The sequence below is a fragment of the Hermetia illucens genome, chromosome 2 (genome assembly GCF_905115235.1).
Source record: "Hermetia illucens chromosome 2, iHerIll2.2.curated.20191125, whole genome shotgun sequence".
Taxonomy (NCBI): Eukaryota; Metazoa; Arthropoda; class Insecta; order Diptera; family Stratiomyidae; genus Hermetia; species Hermetia illucens.
This window is the reverse complement of record NC_051850.1, coordinates 186,865,680-186,881,536: the sequence shown is the minus strand read 5'-3', so window position 1 is coordinate 186,881,536 and position 15,857 is coordinate 186,865,680. Positions and strand designations below refer to the sequence as shown.

Genomic DNA, 15,857 nt, shown 5'->3' with positions numbered 1-15,857 from the left:
CTATTCGCCGACTGCTTATCGCAGGGGTGGTGAAATCTATCCTTCTTTACGTGACTCCTGTCTGGGCGTAAGCACTGGATAACACAATGAACCAGCGAAGGGTAAGTCCGGGATACTTTCCTCAATAGTGTTTTCTTCCTGTGCGGAGTTGCCAAATCTCCCATCAGGCGCGTCCCTTCGTGCGGATAAGGGAATGCTCGGTGAATGTGTCATTGGCATGCACATGCACGCATCCGGAGATGTGCGTGTATGGGCATGCTAATGCGCAGGCCGGGTAGGTGGGAAGTAAACGCCCACCCGTGGATAAAAATTGGCTATGGGAAGGACACCCAGAAATTAAACCAAATATGGAAGAGGAGAAAAGTAGTTTTTTTACGGTGCAGGGCTTCGGAAACCCAGTGCCGGCGGTTTTTGGGAGTGAGCAAGCGGGCTCCCGGCCGTCGATATCCAACAACCGCAGTGCCTCAGTAGTGGAAAACTTGGCTACTGTGGCATCTAATGCTACAAGAGATAATGGTGGAGTGGAAATTAGGTCCAAACCGGATCTTTTTAGGAGGAGTTCGAAGCTTGGGAGATCACCACCGAGAACAATGGTTCTTTTTGGTAGTCGAGATTCGTCGCGGGACTCTGAAAGAAATACGAATAGTCCCTTAATTGAGATCATTCCTTATGGCGCAACGCGCGAAAGCAAACGGGAACATACCGGAATGGCGTTCGTTACACTCGGGGAAAGAATAAATGAACTGTGCGAGTTCATCAAGGAGAGGCGGAATACCCACCAAAATATTCGAGCCTTGATAAGAGGCATTAAATTGTCTTATATCAAGGCACTCGAAGAAAAGAATGCTCAAGCGTCAGTTGGCAAGGTCACAAGGGAAACGCAGGTGACGCCTCCCCGTGATAAAGCAACCGGGAAGACAGGAAAACGGGCCAGAGACGGTACCAGCGAGCTTCTTGGACCACAGCAAGTCCCGAAGAAGAAAAAAGCCTCTTCACCAAACAAGGCGGAGCCGGCGAGAGTACCTGCGAAAGTCGGTAATCTCACGATTGCAACCACAACACTTACAAAAGTGGAAGAAACCAACGCCCGGAGGCCCGAACAATGGACTAAGGTGAACAACAAGAGGAAAAAGGACAAAAAGAAGCTCCGCCCGGAAATAATAATTATTTCCAAGAAGGGAAATATGTCCTATGTCAGGTGAAGTCAGACCCGGAGTTGAAGGATTTGGGGGATAGTGTGAGCCGTATCAGGCGAACACAGAGAGGGGATCTGATGCTCGAGTTAAGTAAATCCGGTGTATGTTATGTATTGGGAAAGAGGGCGTGGACGACCGGCATTTTGCGGGAAGCACCAGATGTCCGGCATATAGGAGGGAGCTGAACCGCACAGGCAAATGAGATTGATACAAATCAATCTCAATCACTGTGAGGCAGCTTAGGACCTGCTCTCGCAAACCATTCGAGAGTCGAATGTCGATGTCGCGGTTATTTGCGAGCCGTACAGAAACTACGGCGGTGCGACTTGGGCGGTGGATGCGTCTGGCAATGCCGCAATCTGGGCGTGCGGAAGACAGGCCATTCAGGAAGTCATGGCCCCCCCGGCAGCCGGTTTTATAAGGACGAAGGTCAACGGTGTCCATATTTACAGCTGCTACGCTCCTCCTAGTGCAACCTTAGGACAATATGAGGAGATGTTAGACAGTCTGGTGTTGGACGCTAGAGACCGCAGCCCTAAAATCATTGCGGGCGATTTCAACGCGTGGGCCCTGGAGTGGGGAAGCCGATCGACGAACACCACAGGTCAAATTCTGTTGGAGTCATTTGCGGAGCTGGACATCGTGCTGGCCAACGTTGGATGCGTGCCCACCTTTCGAGGAAGAGGGTCGGGTTCGATCGTTGACCTGACATTTGTTAGCACTTCACTGGTGAGGGAGATGGCTTGGCAAGTGAGTGAGCACTACACCCACAGTGACCACCAGGCCATCTTCCTCCGCATTGGGAACCGGGGAAGCAGTCAACGACGCTCTGGAGGTAGAAAGGCTAAGGCGGTTGGCTGGTCTATCGGAGCTTTCGATGAGGAGACATTCCTGGCCGCATTGGAGGGAGCCCATGATCCGGATGGAACAGCGGTGGAAAGGGTCACACAGCTGTCTCAGCGTGTAACCGAAGTATGCGACGCTACGATGCCACGACGACGTTTGCACCACGGCAAGAGGCCAAACTACTGGTGGAACACGGAGATCGCTGCCTTGAGATCCTCTTGTCTCCGAGCGAGGGGACTTTCCCACAGGACAAGGGGAAGGCCGGAGCACCGGGAGCGTGGGGTACAGCCTACCAAGTTGTAATGAAGAAGATCCGCGGGCGAAAATCACCTCAGGTGACATGCCCACGGCTCTTGTTGCAAATAATTGCAACTCTTTTCCCGCAGCAGGAGCAGGACGAAAGAGAACCCCAACTGGCAGCTCAGCAGGACGTCTTCTCGATCCCTGATGTTACCGAAGAGGAACTTTGGGAAATCTGCAGACGTATTGGGGACAGCAAGGCTCCGGGATTGGACGGAATTCCGAACGGGGCTCTGAAGGTGGCGATCAAGGCCAGACCAAGGGTGTTCGCAAGCACATTCGAATCGTGCATGGCGGAAGGAGTGTTTCCCGCCCAGTGGAAGAGGCAGAAGCTGGTCTTGCTACCGAAGCCCCGAAAACCACCCGGTGTGCCCCTTTCATATCGCCCTATTTGTCTCTTAGACACCATGGGGAAGATGTTGGAGAGGGTGATATACAACAGGTTGCTCCCGTTCATCGAGCTTGTGGTGGTCTTTCAGAGCGGCAATATGGGTTTCGGCGAGCCCGCTCTACGGTCGATGCAGTAGCAAAGGTCGTTGAATTGGCTCGAAATGCAATGGCCATGGGCAAATGCTGTGCTCTGGTGACGCTGGACGTCAAAAATGCTTTTAACTCAGCCAACTGGGGCTGGATTAAGGGCGCTTTGGCCAAACTGGGTGTTCCTAGCTACTTGGCTCGGCTCATCGAGAGTTACTTTTCGGACAGACTTCTCTGGTACGAGACGGACGACGGGCCGAAGGAGTACATTGTGACAGCAGGTGTGCCTCAAGGTTCTGTATTGGGACCGCTGCTGTGGAACATAATGTACAACGGAGTGCTTGGCCTTCGCGTGCCGGAGGAGAAAACGCTGATTGGTTTTGCGGACGACTTGGCGATAGTTGCAATTGCAAAGCATCCCGAGGACGTGGAGCTTTATGCAAATGAAGCCATTCATACCATCAAGTCATGGTTACGAATGGCCAAGCTGGACCTGGCGGACGAAAAGACGGAGGCGGTCCTCATTACCAACCGTAGGAAGAACAACACGATTACCATCCAGGTTGGTAATCGTGAGGTCGTCTCAAAATCGGTTGTCAAATACCTGGGGTTGATGATCGATGCGAAGCTGAGTTTCAAGGGACACTTGGATTATGCGCGAGAGAAGGCAGCAAATGCCAGCTCATCCCTTGCAAGGATGATGCCTAACGTGGGAGGGCCGAAGTATAGTCGCAGGCTACTCATCGCGGGAGTGGTGAGGTCGATCTTGCTATACGCGGCCCCTGTCTGGGCGGGAGCGTTGAACCACGCTGTCAACCGGAGGAAGATATGTTCGGCATACCGGCCAATTGCGCTCAGGGTGTGCAGCGCATTTAGGACGGCGTCAACGGAGGCAGTGTGTGTTATCGCAGGAATGATCCCTATAGATCTTCTAGCGAGCAAGGCACACTGGCTCTACGAAAAATGGAAGGCAAATCCAGCCGAGGTGAATGCGGGTTTCCGAAAAGCCATCAGGAGAGGGTTGTGTGGCAAGTGGCAACAACGGTGGGATAATTCCGACAAGGGCAGGTGGACCCATACATTGATCCCGTGTATCGAGAAATGGGTCAACCGAAAGCACGGAGAATTGAATTACCACCTGACACAGTTCCTTACGGGACACGGTGGCTATAGGAAGTACTTGCATCGCTTCGAGTTGGACGAGTCTCCCAACTGTCCTGAATGTGGTGCTACACTCGAGGACCCGGAGCACGTTATGTTCCATTGTCCCAGATTTCTGCAGCAGAAAAGGAGGTTGAACAGCATCTTAGGGGCGGACATCGAGCCCCCCAACCTGGTAGAAGAGATGTTGAAGTCGGAGGAAAACTGCATGGCGGTAAATGAGGCAGTAGTCGTGGTGCAGACAAAACTCCTGGAGTTGGATCGAGCTCGGAAGGCGGCGCGACGGAGACGTGACATGGACGAGCTGGTATAGCGAACCAGAGCCTCCCCCGCGAAGTAATACTTCACGGTGGTCCCGCGGGGAGGGGCGGAAGAGTGGGGGTGGTTTTAGTGGGTGTGAATCCCACACACTGCTGCAACCTGGCGCAGCAGCGTCTTTCTAAGATTTCCACCTCCATCCATAAAAAAAAAAAAGAAAAAAAATAGTGTTTTCTTCAAATGTGATCCATTTACTTCTCTTGCGTTAATTCCATGCAGTTTTTCAAGCATCCATTCCAAGCAACTGCCTCGTTGCTGTCTACTTCATTCAGGTATCTAATAGATCTCCTGATTACGCATAATGTATCCGCGTTTCGAAAAAGAAATGATCTATGTCGATTGCAATCACTCTGAACATACACACTAACATCTGTACGAACAAGAGTCGCCAATGAACTTTCCTCACATGTGCCGCATCGGGTTCCTATCTATTTTCCGTCGAACGCTTTATTGACCATTATCAAATGCTAGGAAATTTCTCAAACCATTGCTAATGGAAATAGGATCACCATCGCCATCACGATCATGATTGCGATCAAGAGCGCATTCAATATAGAATAGAATCTTGCTTCATCGGTATCTAATGTTCTAGATTGCGCGCATCTATGGGAGCAGTGAAAGATGCTGAGTTGGCATGTTACGCCCAGGAAAGAAAATCTCAATATTATGTGTTTGATGACCAAAGGGTTGGCTAGAATCGAGTATTAGTTTCCTGCCAAGGCGTTATTGAATTGTAATGAGTACATAAGTGAGAAATTACTGAAAAGATACGCATTTATATTGTATGGTTTAGTAGGCAGGATCACTGTTTTAAGTGGTACCATGAGGTTGCGGCTATGCGGGGGCTGATGAGCCTTGGGGGTTGAGTGCGATTATCCTTACAGGCTTTAACTTGGCCAACATTTGTTTAGTTCATGGGCCGTACTACCCAGGAGAAAGTATGCATTCCCGAACTTTTCCATGGACTTGCAGTTGCATCCTTCCCTAATCATCAAAACGATACTCCCAGAAGCTCATATATCCCCGAAACCAGCATCACGTTCTGTACCATATTACATCGCATAGGCCGGCAGTGTGCCGCACGAGTCAAGGAACTGGGAAGAAAAGAAAATAAAGAGAAAAAAGAATGTTAAAGAAAATCTTTTCACAAAAGAAAAATCGGAAAATGAAGGCTGCATCAGTACAATTGCCAGAAGAAATTGCAAGATCCAATGCAAGGCAAGAGGCGGCTTAGCAAAAGATATCTTACGTTGTTTTGCCATGTTGTTTTCTTATTGTGGCCGTTGGGAGTTATTGCTGTTGTGTTTGGTCGGCCAATGGCCAGTTGTAAGGTGAACGAACGCTACGTCCTACACATACCACCGTATGAATTTGTTGCGAGCCTTCACATATGCCCTGATGCATTCATTATCCCAGGGCTCTCGGAGTAATTCTCTCCTGGGCGTTGGGGAGTCCCTACTAGAAAATTTAGCTCATTGTCCGCATTTTCCCGGCTGTATCTTTTCTTTGGATTCGACAAAGTACATATGCACAAATGTATCTGCAACCGATTTGCTACGTATGATGTAATCAATGTGTATGGATGAGTATTATGTGAAATTGCGAAAAACAAATTTGTGGTGGGCTCGAAATTTAGATGGTTTAAGGTAGAAAATTAATCCAAACTGCTTGTTTGGGGGGGGGGGGGGGGGGGAGGGATAAATGGGGCAAAGTTTATAAAACCTTTGAAAGGATACTAGGAACGCGATCTATATATATATATATATATATGGCGTACCAGGTTTATCCTCATCTGAGTTGCAAACGCAGAGCTGCATGCGACCAGGCGCGTGTCATGGGTTGCGGATAATGACATGACCCACCGGGTCAGCTACGAATATCGCAAGTTAATCTTGTAAATAAGTAGCCGCGGACAAGCAGAACGTTTCCCTTTGTGTTCGTCCTCCCTTACCGATTCTTCCCGTTCAGGGGGAGTAAACCTCCTTAACAAATCCGTAATCCGGGGTGAAGGGATCGACGCGCCTATCGGATGAATTGCAGTGACGTTACCCTGTATTTCACCGGCTCCCCTCCAAATACCTTCCCTACCTTTGGAGGTAACCATGGGGCATTGCAACATTGGGGCTCTGTTGCACGGCTGACTGGTTCCCCATTTTATTCGTGGGAATAAAATTGGGGACTTTTGTTTAAATTCTTTAAATGGGACGAAGACAGTACCCAACACGGTTAAGGGTCGTTCACCAACATCAGAGCGGCTCTTCGCCCTTGGATGTTTTGGCGGTTATGCCGTCAACCACCAGGGACGGGAGACCTAGGCGTCGTATGGTTTGGACGAACCAACTTAACGAATTTATCGTCCGCGCCTATTACCGTGTCACGGTTTTGGAACGGAATCCATCAGGGTGCAGATATCGACTACATGACGCGTTCATAACTCGATTTCCGGAGCTAAGTCATGTTCCGGAACAGAACGTCGTCAACCAGTACCGGGTGATAGTGAATAACAACCGAGTTGCCTTACCAACTAGGCAACAAATCTTCCAAGAGGTTTCACTTGAGCTCGGGCTGGAGTCATCAAATTACCGGACTAGTCAAAGGAGTGACACAAGTACTCCACCTGTAAGGCACTCCATGAATCCAGTAGTCAGGAGAAGCTTAGTAACTGGGGATGTCGACCCAATTTATAATGAGGTTTTGACCGCATTCCAGGTCGCATTCACAGAGTATGCTGAGATTCTCCCAGACGCTAGGCCAAAGATCCCAAACCGGAAGTTTACTTCGGCAACTACTAACATCATTGCTCTCGTTGACAGAATTTTGGCTGATCGTTTGGCTAGCGAGATTACTGCTACAGAGGTTCACAGCCTGATCTACGTTGCAGCTGCCACGGTTATTCATCTCCATAATCAACATCTTAGAGCGAATAACAGAGGTATGCGCAGAAGGACTTTACCGTTCTGGGTGTTTCGACTCAACAAAAGAGTCGAAAAATTGAGAAAGGAGATTGGTCGTGTGACGCAAGCACTACTTGGAAATCCATCACCAAGAGTGCACAGATGCGTTGCGAACATCATTGGAAACTACCATCTGTCCAATGATATGCCAATCGAAGAAATCCTCGAGGTGCTGAAGCAGAAACTTGCGGTATGCTCCAATCGCATCCGTAGGTATCAAAAAAGCTTTCAGCGAAGGACAGATAACACCTTGTTCTTCCAGAACCAACGGGGATTCTACAAAAATCTCACCAACTCAAGTCGGGAAAGCAACCTCGATCTGGATCAGGCAGAAGACTTCTGGAGAAGTGTTTGGAGCGAATCCAGCCGTTGCAATTTAGAAACAGCGTGGCTCCCACACCTTATGCGTTCATGCGAGGCCCTCCCCGAAATGACCATGCCTGACGTAACTGAAGTCGACGTTGAAGCAGCCCTTGACAAGGCAGGTAACTGGAAGGCGCCAGGAGTTGACAAGATTCACAACTTCTGGCTGAAGCGGTTCAAGAGCACTCACAGGATATTGGCAAATCAATTTAATCAGATGATTGCCGATCCTGATTTAGTTCCACCATTTTTCACCAAGGGGATAACTTTCCTCATCCCCAAGGAACAGGGTGTCTCTTGCCCTTCAAAATGTCGACCAATTACTTGTCTTCCTACCATCTACAAGGTTTTCACTTCAGTTCTGTGCGCGAACATCTCAAAACATCTTGATGTTCATAAATTGATAGCTGAGGAGCAAAAAGGATGCGCAAAAGGCTCCCGAGGCTGTAAAGAACAGCTTATAATCGATACGGTAGCTGTAAAGCAGGCTGCCCATCAGAAACGAAATATCTCGACAGCCTACATCGATTATAAATCAGCCTTTGACTCCATATCACATTCGTGGTTACTACAAATGTTACGCTTGTATGAAATCCACCCGAATGTCGTTCTTCTTCTGAGGACATTAATGAAGAATTGGAGCACGAAGCTATCGGTATCCTCGCAAACATCAGGAGAGATACCAATCAGGCGTGGCATTTTTAAAGGCGACTCTCTAAGCCCACTGTGGTTTTGTTTGGCTTTGAATCCGCTCTCCCATCTTTTGCATGAAAGCAAATACGGGTTTCAAGTCAAGCATGGCGTACATTAAGTCATTTGATGTACATTGACGACGTCAAACTGTATGCCAAAGACAAGAACCAACTTCGCTCCTTGCTGGACATCATCATCCAGTTCAGCAGGGATATCGGCATGCAGTTGGGTTTGGAAAAATGTCGCATAAAAACGATTGTTCGGGGAAAACACACCGACAACGAAGGATACAGCCAAAGTGACATCCGAACTGAGGGTATGGATTCGGACGACGTCTACAAATACCTCGGCATATTGCAAGCAAGAACACCTGCTGTGGCAATAATTAAATCTAAGTTCCTGGGGGAATTTGAACGGCGTCTGGATCTTGTCCTTAAAACTGAACTGTACGGGAAAAATAAGATCATGGCAATCAATACCTTCGCCATTCCCGTCCTTCTATACACTTTCGGTGTGATACAGTGGAGTAATACCGATTTAGAATCTGTCAATAGACGGGTAAGGGTAGTTCTTGCAAACAACAACATGCACAATAGAGCTGCCGAACAATTGAGGATCACTATCCCACGTCATCAGGGAGGAAGGGGGGTACTTGATTTAAAAACGTTGCACTACAATCAAGTGCATTCTCTTCCTGAGTTTTTCTATGAGAAGCAATCCTCTAGCCACATACATCAGGCTATCGTCATGGCAGATAATAAATTATCTCCTTTGAACTTGAGAAGCAGAGAATGGGATCCCATGTCGAATGTTACTTCAGTCCAACAGAAGATCGACATGTGGAAAGAGAAACCCATTCACGGAGGTCATATAAAAAATTTGTTGTTGTCAGGCATTGACATCGAAGCCTCCAACAAATGGTTGACAAACGGTGTACTGTTCTATGAGACCGAAGCATTCCTAACTTCAATTCAGGATGCTTTGCTCCCAACAAAAAATTATAAACGGTACATTCTTCACGACTCCTCAATCACCAACTCCAGTTGTAGGTTATGCAACTGTGAAGAGGAGACCATCCAGCACATAACATCTGTGTGCAGGATGTTGAGCGGTACCGAGTACACCAATCGTCATAACTCCGTCTGCAAGATTCTCCATCAAAACCTTGCGTTGAAGTATAACTTAGTGGCAACCTACCATCCTTACTATAAGTATACTCCGCAGAGAATCTTGGAAAATGATCGGGTCAAACTACTGTGGGATCACACTATTGCCACCGACCGCAGTGTTAATCATAACAGACCCGATCTAGTTCTGCTTCTGAAGGAAGAACGAGCGTGCTTTATAATCGATGTAGCCGTACCGTTGGACCGGAACACTGTTGAAAAACAGCACGAAAAAATCCGGAACTACGGCCCCTTGGCAGACGATATGAAGCAGACTTGGAGACTACAAAAGATCGAAGTAGTCCCAGTAATAATTTCAGCGACGGGATTAGTCCCGCAGAACTTACATAAAGCGCTGAAAACGCTCGATCTTAGGGCTGGACTATACATGGAGATGCAAAAAGCAGTTATCCTTGCAACCTGTGCTATAGTCCGAAGAGTCCTGTCCGGTAACAATCTGACCTAATGGGTTTCAGTCTTGAGCCGCACTGTCTTCGATATAAGATCCATGTTTCTGTAGTGTAGAACCACCGCGTCATTGGCAGAAGTGTTTGCGACAATCGGGATGTAGCAATACATTTTCGCATGGTCGCACACACTTTGCGTTAAAACGCATCATCGCTGTGATGCGGGCCTTTAGATGTTGCCTTCAGCCCATCCTTAGGTTGGTCGCCCCTCGGTCCGGTTGGGCGGGAAGAGGGTCCGTGGGCTTTTTTAACTATATGTAAGAAACTTGAAAGAAGGCAGGGGTAGCTTGGAAAAAATGGGCTTATTGTTTTACCAAATTTCTTTCAGTCACCCGACGATTTTCCAATACCATATCTTGTATTTTTTCTACGATTTCTGATGTTGTTACTGTTTTTGGACGCCATTAGCGTGGACCGTCTTCAAGGCTTTTATTCCAAGTTTAAATTTAGCAACCCATCTCTCTACTGTACTAATTGAAGGCGAAGAGTTCTTATATACTTTCAACATTCGTTCATAAATTTCCTTTGCTTTTAAACCTTCCAAAAATAAAAATTCAATCACTGCACGATTCTTGATTTTTCCATTGTCAAAATTGTGACACGTCGATACTAAATGGCTTGTAAACAAAGAATGAATTGACAGATTGAAATGAAATTTCACATACGTTCGTATGAAGAGTGTACTAACATCACAAAAACAGTGTAGTGCAGAAACATGAAAAAGTATGTTTTTAAGGTTCTACCCATTTATTCAACAAACACCGAGAAGGTCGAGAGAAAGAGTGTGTAAAAGAGTCGGATGGCGTCGAATTTATATCCTTGCCGATCCATATAGTGACGTTACTTTGTTGAGCATATCAGCTGTTGAAAGGCGTTGCCATGTTGGTGCTGTCAAGTCATTACCATGTCGCTACACTGCTCCCTCCTGAGTAGTTTTGACGGTTAACGGCTGGAAAACTGCGTATCGAATATTACTCGCCTCTCACTCGCTGGTTTCGTTCTTGGTCCTACATACGTTTTGGGAGCCAAACTTATTGGTCGTTGGGCTGCTTCCGTTGGATCAGATGTTACTTCGAAATAGGCAGGTTTTAGTCGCTCGACGCTGATATTTGTTGCTTTGCCCTGAATTTCCATTTTAAAAACGTTGTTGGAAAGTCTTTCTAACACCTTATATGGTCCGTCGTACGGATGCTCTAGCGGCTTCTTCACTCGATCAATCCGCGCGAACACGTGTGAGCATGTAGAAAGATCCTTGTGGACGAATACCTTCCTTCTATCATGTCGAGAGATTGGCGTTGCACGAACTTGCGTCATATGGTGACGAAATTTCTCAGCGAAAAATTTCGGATCGGGAGGCATTTCCTCGTCAAGAAAGAACTCTCCAGGAATGCGAATCGTTGTCCCATAGACTAGCTCAGCTGTTGCGCCAATATCCTCCTTAACGCTTGTACGAAGACCGAGCAAAACCGTTGGCAACACTTCGACCCATTCACGGTTGTTGTGGCACATAATAGCTGCTTTCATCGATCGGTGCCATCGCTCAATCAATCCGTTAGAAGCAGGATGGTATGCAGTGGTTCGAATCTTTTTGCAACCTGCATGTCGTCCAATCTTACTTCGTTGACACGCTAGACATGTTCGTGCCCACTCGAGAATGTCCTTGGACATACTAGGCCAGACAGATTTTCGGCAAATCAGCTTCTTCGTGACGCGTCCGCTTGGATGGGATAGTCGGTGAGTAATCTCAAATATTCTCCTCCTGAGAAGTATTGGGATATACGGCCGTATTTGGGAAGTTGACACGTCGCAGTACAACATTGTATCCTTGTCGTCAACTCGCAACTTTTTCAAATCCAAGGTCGTTTCAGAACGCAGTAGATGTTGGAGTTCCTCATCGTTTCGTTGCGCTGTAGCTAATTCTTCGGGCGTTATGGCAACCGGCAATGTAACAGTACTAATTCGGGACAAGGCGTCTGCTGTAACGTTTTCCTCGCCAGTGACGTATATGATATTGGCCGAGAATTGGCCGATATAGTCCAGTTGCCTTAATTGCCGTGGACTAGCTTTATCGGCTTTCTGTTGGAAGGCAAACGTTATCGGCTTATGATCGGTTTTGATTAATAACGGACGACCTTCGGCCATGTAGCGAAAAAACTTGACTGCACTGTAGATTGCTTGCAGTTCTCGATCGTAAGTGCTGTACCTACGTTGTGTATCGGAGAACTTCTTCGAAAAGAAACCGAGCGGTTCCCAAACATCGTTGTTCCACTGTTCGAGAACTGCTCCCATAGCCGTGTCCGATGCGTCTGATTTGATGGCCAATGGTGCATTCTCAATGGAATGTCGTAGTAACGCAGCGTTGGCAATTTGCTGTTTGCACTTTTCAAATGAGACATCTGCTGGTGGATTCCATTCGATTTTGCGTTTGTCCCGTTTCCTTGCACCAATGAGATACTCGTGGAGAGGTGCTTGAATTTCGGCTGCATTCTGCAACGGTTTTCTATAGAAATTAACAGCTCCTAGAAATCGTCGCAGATCGGCAATTGTTGACGGTTTTCCGAAATTCAAAATGGTTTCCACTCGTCCTGGAAGGGGCTTGATGCTGTGGCGCGGCAGGATTGCCAGCAAATCCTCCGACACACTCTCGCTAAGCGGTAAAGGTGGCAAGATTTGCGTTTGCTGAGCAATCTTGTAGCTTTGTTGTCGTAGCATTTGACGACGACTCAGGCTCGATTCATGCCCTACTTGCTTCTGGAAGATTTGCCGTTTCTGTTGAAGCAGTCGATGTTGCATCAACTGCTGCTGGAGAGGCGGTTTCTGGGCCCCGCTGGTAGCACTCGACTCTTTATAATCTCGATCATGTTTGTTAGCGTCCGACTTCATGTAGTTAATAAAATTAGACATATCATTGGGCTTAGCTGTAAGATAATCAGCCTGTTTGAGAGTGTGAAATAACATGTTGAAATCCACATTGGGTTTATTCGGATTCACGTGAAATTGACTGTGTTGAATTTGACGAACCGTCATTTCATCGGGTGGAACATTTGATTGATATTGAGTTTTCAGTTGTGCCGCCTCCTTTTGGAGGACATGCAATTCAAGTACTCCTTTAGCCTTGCATGCTTCATGTAGGCGTTGGCTATTAAATGCAACACCCATGTTCAACGGATGCTCTGAATGTGAATGTAGAATACCTTGTGCCACAAGAGCGTCACTGGCTCTACGGCCTTCCCGAAAATCCACAGGCGATCTCGTTACAGCTCTGCATCGTTTTGTGCTATGTTGATGATGATTTCCTAAAGGATTATGTCGTGAAAAAGAGCAAGGTGACTTCGTCGACATTGAAACGTAAACGCAAGGTGGCAGTGCAGACGAACTAATCATTATAGAGGAGTCCATTTCGGTGGCCGCTGTAACACTTGTTGCACAGGATGGAAGACTGCCTGCTAAATCGCTGCTACAGTCTGAGAGATTCAAATCTAAACTTTCAAACGTTGAAAAATTACTTCTAGACGATTCACAGCTCAAATTCTGGCTTAGACTCTTCGAATGAAAATTTGTCACCACACCACTCGATGAGCTACTGCTTGCATACGAATTGAGACGTTGCATTGGCGCCGGAACTGTGGGAGGTGCTTCATCCATTTCTCCGTGATCCGTGTCGCAACCCTCGTCCGTACTGGAACTATATTGTTGAGTGATTGGCGTATATCTTGGATTCAATGAGGCAGGCCCGTCAGTCTCATAGTTTGGTAAATAGGAATAGCCTGGCAAATTATTGCTCAAATGCTCCTTGTAAGCAGCGGTGGGTGTGTTCGATGATGTTCCCGAAAGATCCCCAAAGTTTTGGAACTTTTCTCTTTCTTTTCCAGATGTGGCGCGGCAGGATTCGCAGCATTCGAAATTTATTTCGAATGTTGCGAGTGCGAGCAATATAGATGGCGCGGATCTATCCACTTTGCGTAGCACGCCAAGGGAGTGGAAGATCGCAGTAATTATGTTTTTCAGACCTGTCACTGATTTTTAATATTAAGTTTGGAATTGAAAAAAAGAACACTGAAGTCTTTTTGATTTGGAAAATAGAATTGGAGTTGAGTTCGCTGATTAGAATTAGGACTAATAATATGTAAAACCATTAATATTAAATGTTCGCTTAAATATTTTAATAAAAATATAAGTAATGTTAATTACTTAAATGCCATTTTCGCTCACCAAATATCCTAAATACTCGGCAGAAGATGTTCCGAAGCTGCATTTATCGATATTGATGGATAATCCGTATTCACGGAGTCGATTAAATATCGTCAATAAGTGCTTCCGATGCTCCTCGTTCGATTTAGAAGCGATAAGAATGTCATCGATGTATGCATAGCAAAAGTCCAATCCGCGGAGTGCATGATCAATGTACCGCTGGAAAGTTTGCGCGGCATTACGTGGACCGAACGTCATTACTCGGAACTCAAAAAGCCCAAAAGGAGTAATGACAGCTGTTTTGGGAATGTCCTCGGGTGCTACAGGAATCTGGTGGTATGCTCTTGTCAGATCAATCGTGGAAAATACCTTGCATCCACTCAGTTTGTGCGCAAAGTCACTAATGTGAGCGATGGGGTACTTATCTGGGACGGTGATAGCGTTGAAACGCCGATAATCTCCACATGGTCTCCATTGTCCGTTTTTCTTCCGTACCAAGTGTAACGGGCTCGCCCATGGGCTACTCGATGGTTGGCAAACTCCCTGTTGTAGCATGTAGTCAAATTCGGCCTTTGCTTCGCGCAGTTTTTCGGGCGTTAATCGTCTGGGTCGGTCAAAAACAGGCGGTCCTTTAGTCAGGATATGATGGTAGATATCATGAGCCATCACTTTCGCTCCGTCAGATGGAATTGTGATGTCGACAAAATCTCTCAGAATGAATGATAACTTTCAAACATATTTACCACGTTCACCTTTTATGCCGCAGCTGTGGGTACCATCGAGTTTCTTGAAGAGCTGGTTGATTTTTCGATAGGCCCAGTGTCGCCCTGCCGCGCTGACTAAAATGGACGCTGTACTATCTTTCGGGGCGGATAATTGCGGGTAGGATTAGACATTATGTTTTGAGAAGTTCGGGTATTTGATCCCAAACTAATCTATTGGAGTTTTTTTTCAAGACTTTGCGAGTAGGTATTTGGACATACCTTGGGTTTAGGGGGTAGGTAGTTTTGGTGGAAGTATATGCAGGTCACAGACTCTTTGCTAAAATATTCGGAGGAGTTTTGTAACGACCTTACGTGTTGGAAGATTTCAGAACATCTCTAGAATCAAGTGGGTAGGGGAAAAAGTTTTTGTCGAAGCTTAGCCCCTTAAGGCCTATATCGACGGTATTTCGGTTGATAAAATTTATAGTCATGTTGGTCTTTTGAATTAACATATTGCGGGCCAAGAACATATGTGGCCCCTTTCAGTCACGCTGCTCCGTAGACCAGAGATGAGGCATTGTATCAATAGAGTGGTCTGTACATTAGAAGGAAGGAGTTAGTTGCTTCTCAAAATTAGTGCAATCTACCACCAAATAGATAGGAGGCCCAAGATCACTAATTTAATCCTAGTCCTTAATCCTGTTGTTAATTCGTCTAAGTTGTGTTGACGGGCAAACCAATTTCACATCGTACATAGTTTACCGACTACTTACAGAGATAGAGCGTGTTTTATTGGGGTCGGTTGCCAGATACTCTGTTTTATCTAGATCCAACGGCAGACCGTGCTGCATAAAAAGACCCTTCCGAATTTGGATAAGTTGCTCGAGATTTCTCATGATGTTTCTCCAAGCGCAGCCGTCAAGCGGGTAGAGGAAGTCCGCTCCTCCGACTGAGATTCATACTGTACTATGGGGGCTTATTGCGGGCGGTTTCGACAATCTCTACTTCAACCGGATGAGAA

At 46.7% G+C, this 15,857-nt stretch overlaps 1 protein-coding gene across 1 annotated transcript in view; it reads right to left on the bottom strand.

The window, feature by feature from the left end:
* Positions 1-13,805, bottom strand: part of LOC119648624 — a 31,905-nt gene extending 18,100 nt beyond the window's left edge. Inside the window, exon 1 of the mRNA XM_038050394.1 lies at positions 12,584-13,805. Within this exon, the coding sequence (XP_037906322.1) occupies positions 12,584-13,586 (1,003 nt within the window). The 5' untranslated portion in view covers positions 13,587-13,805. The remainder of the gene's footprint in view (positions 1-12,583) is intronic.
* Between the last annotated feature and the right edge of the window lie 2,052 nt (positions 13,806-15,857).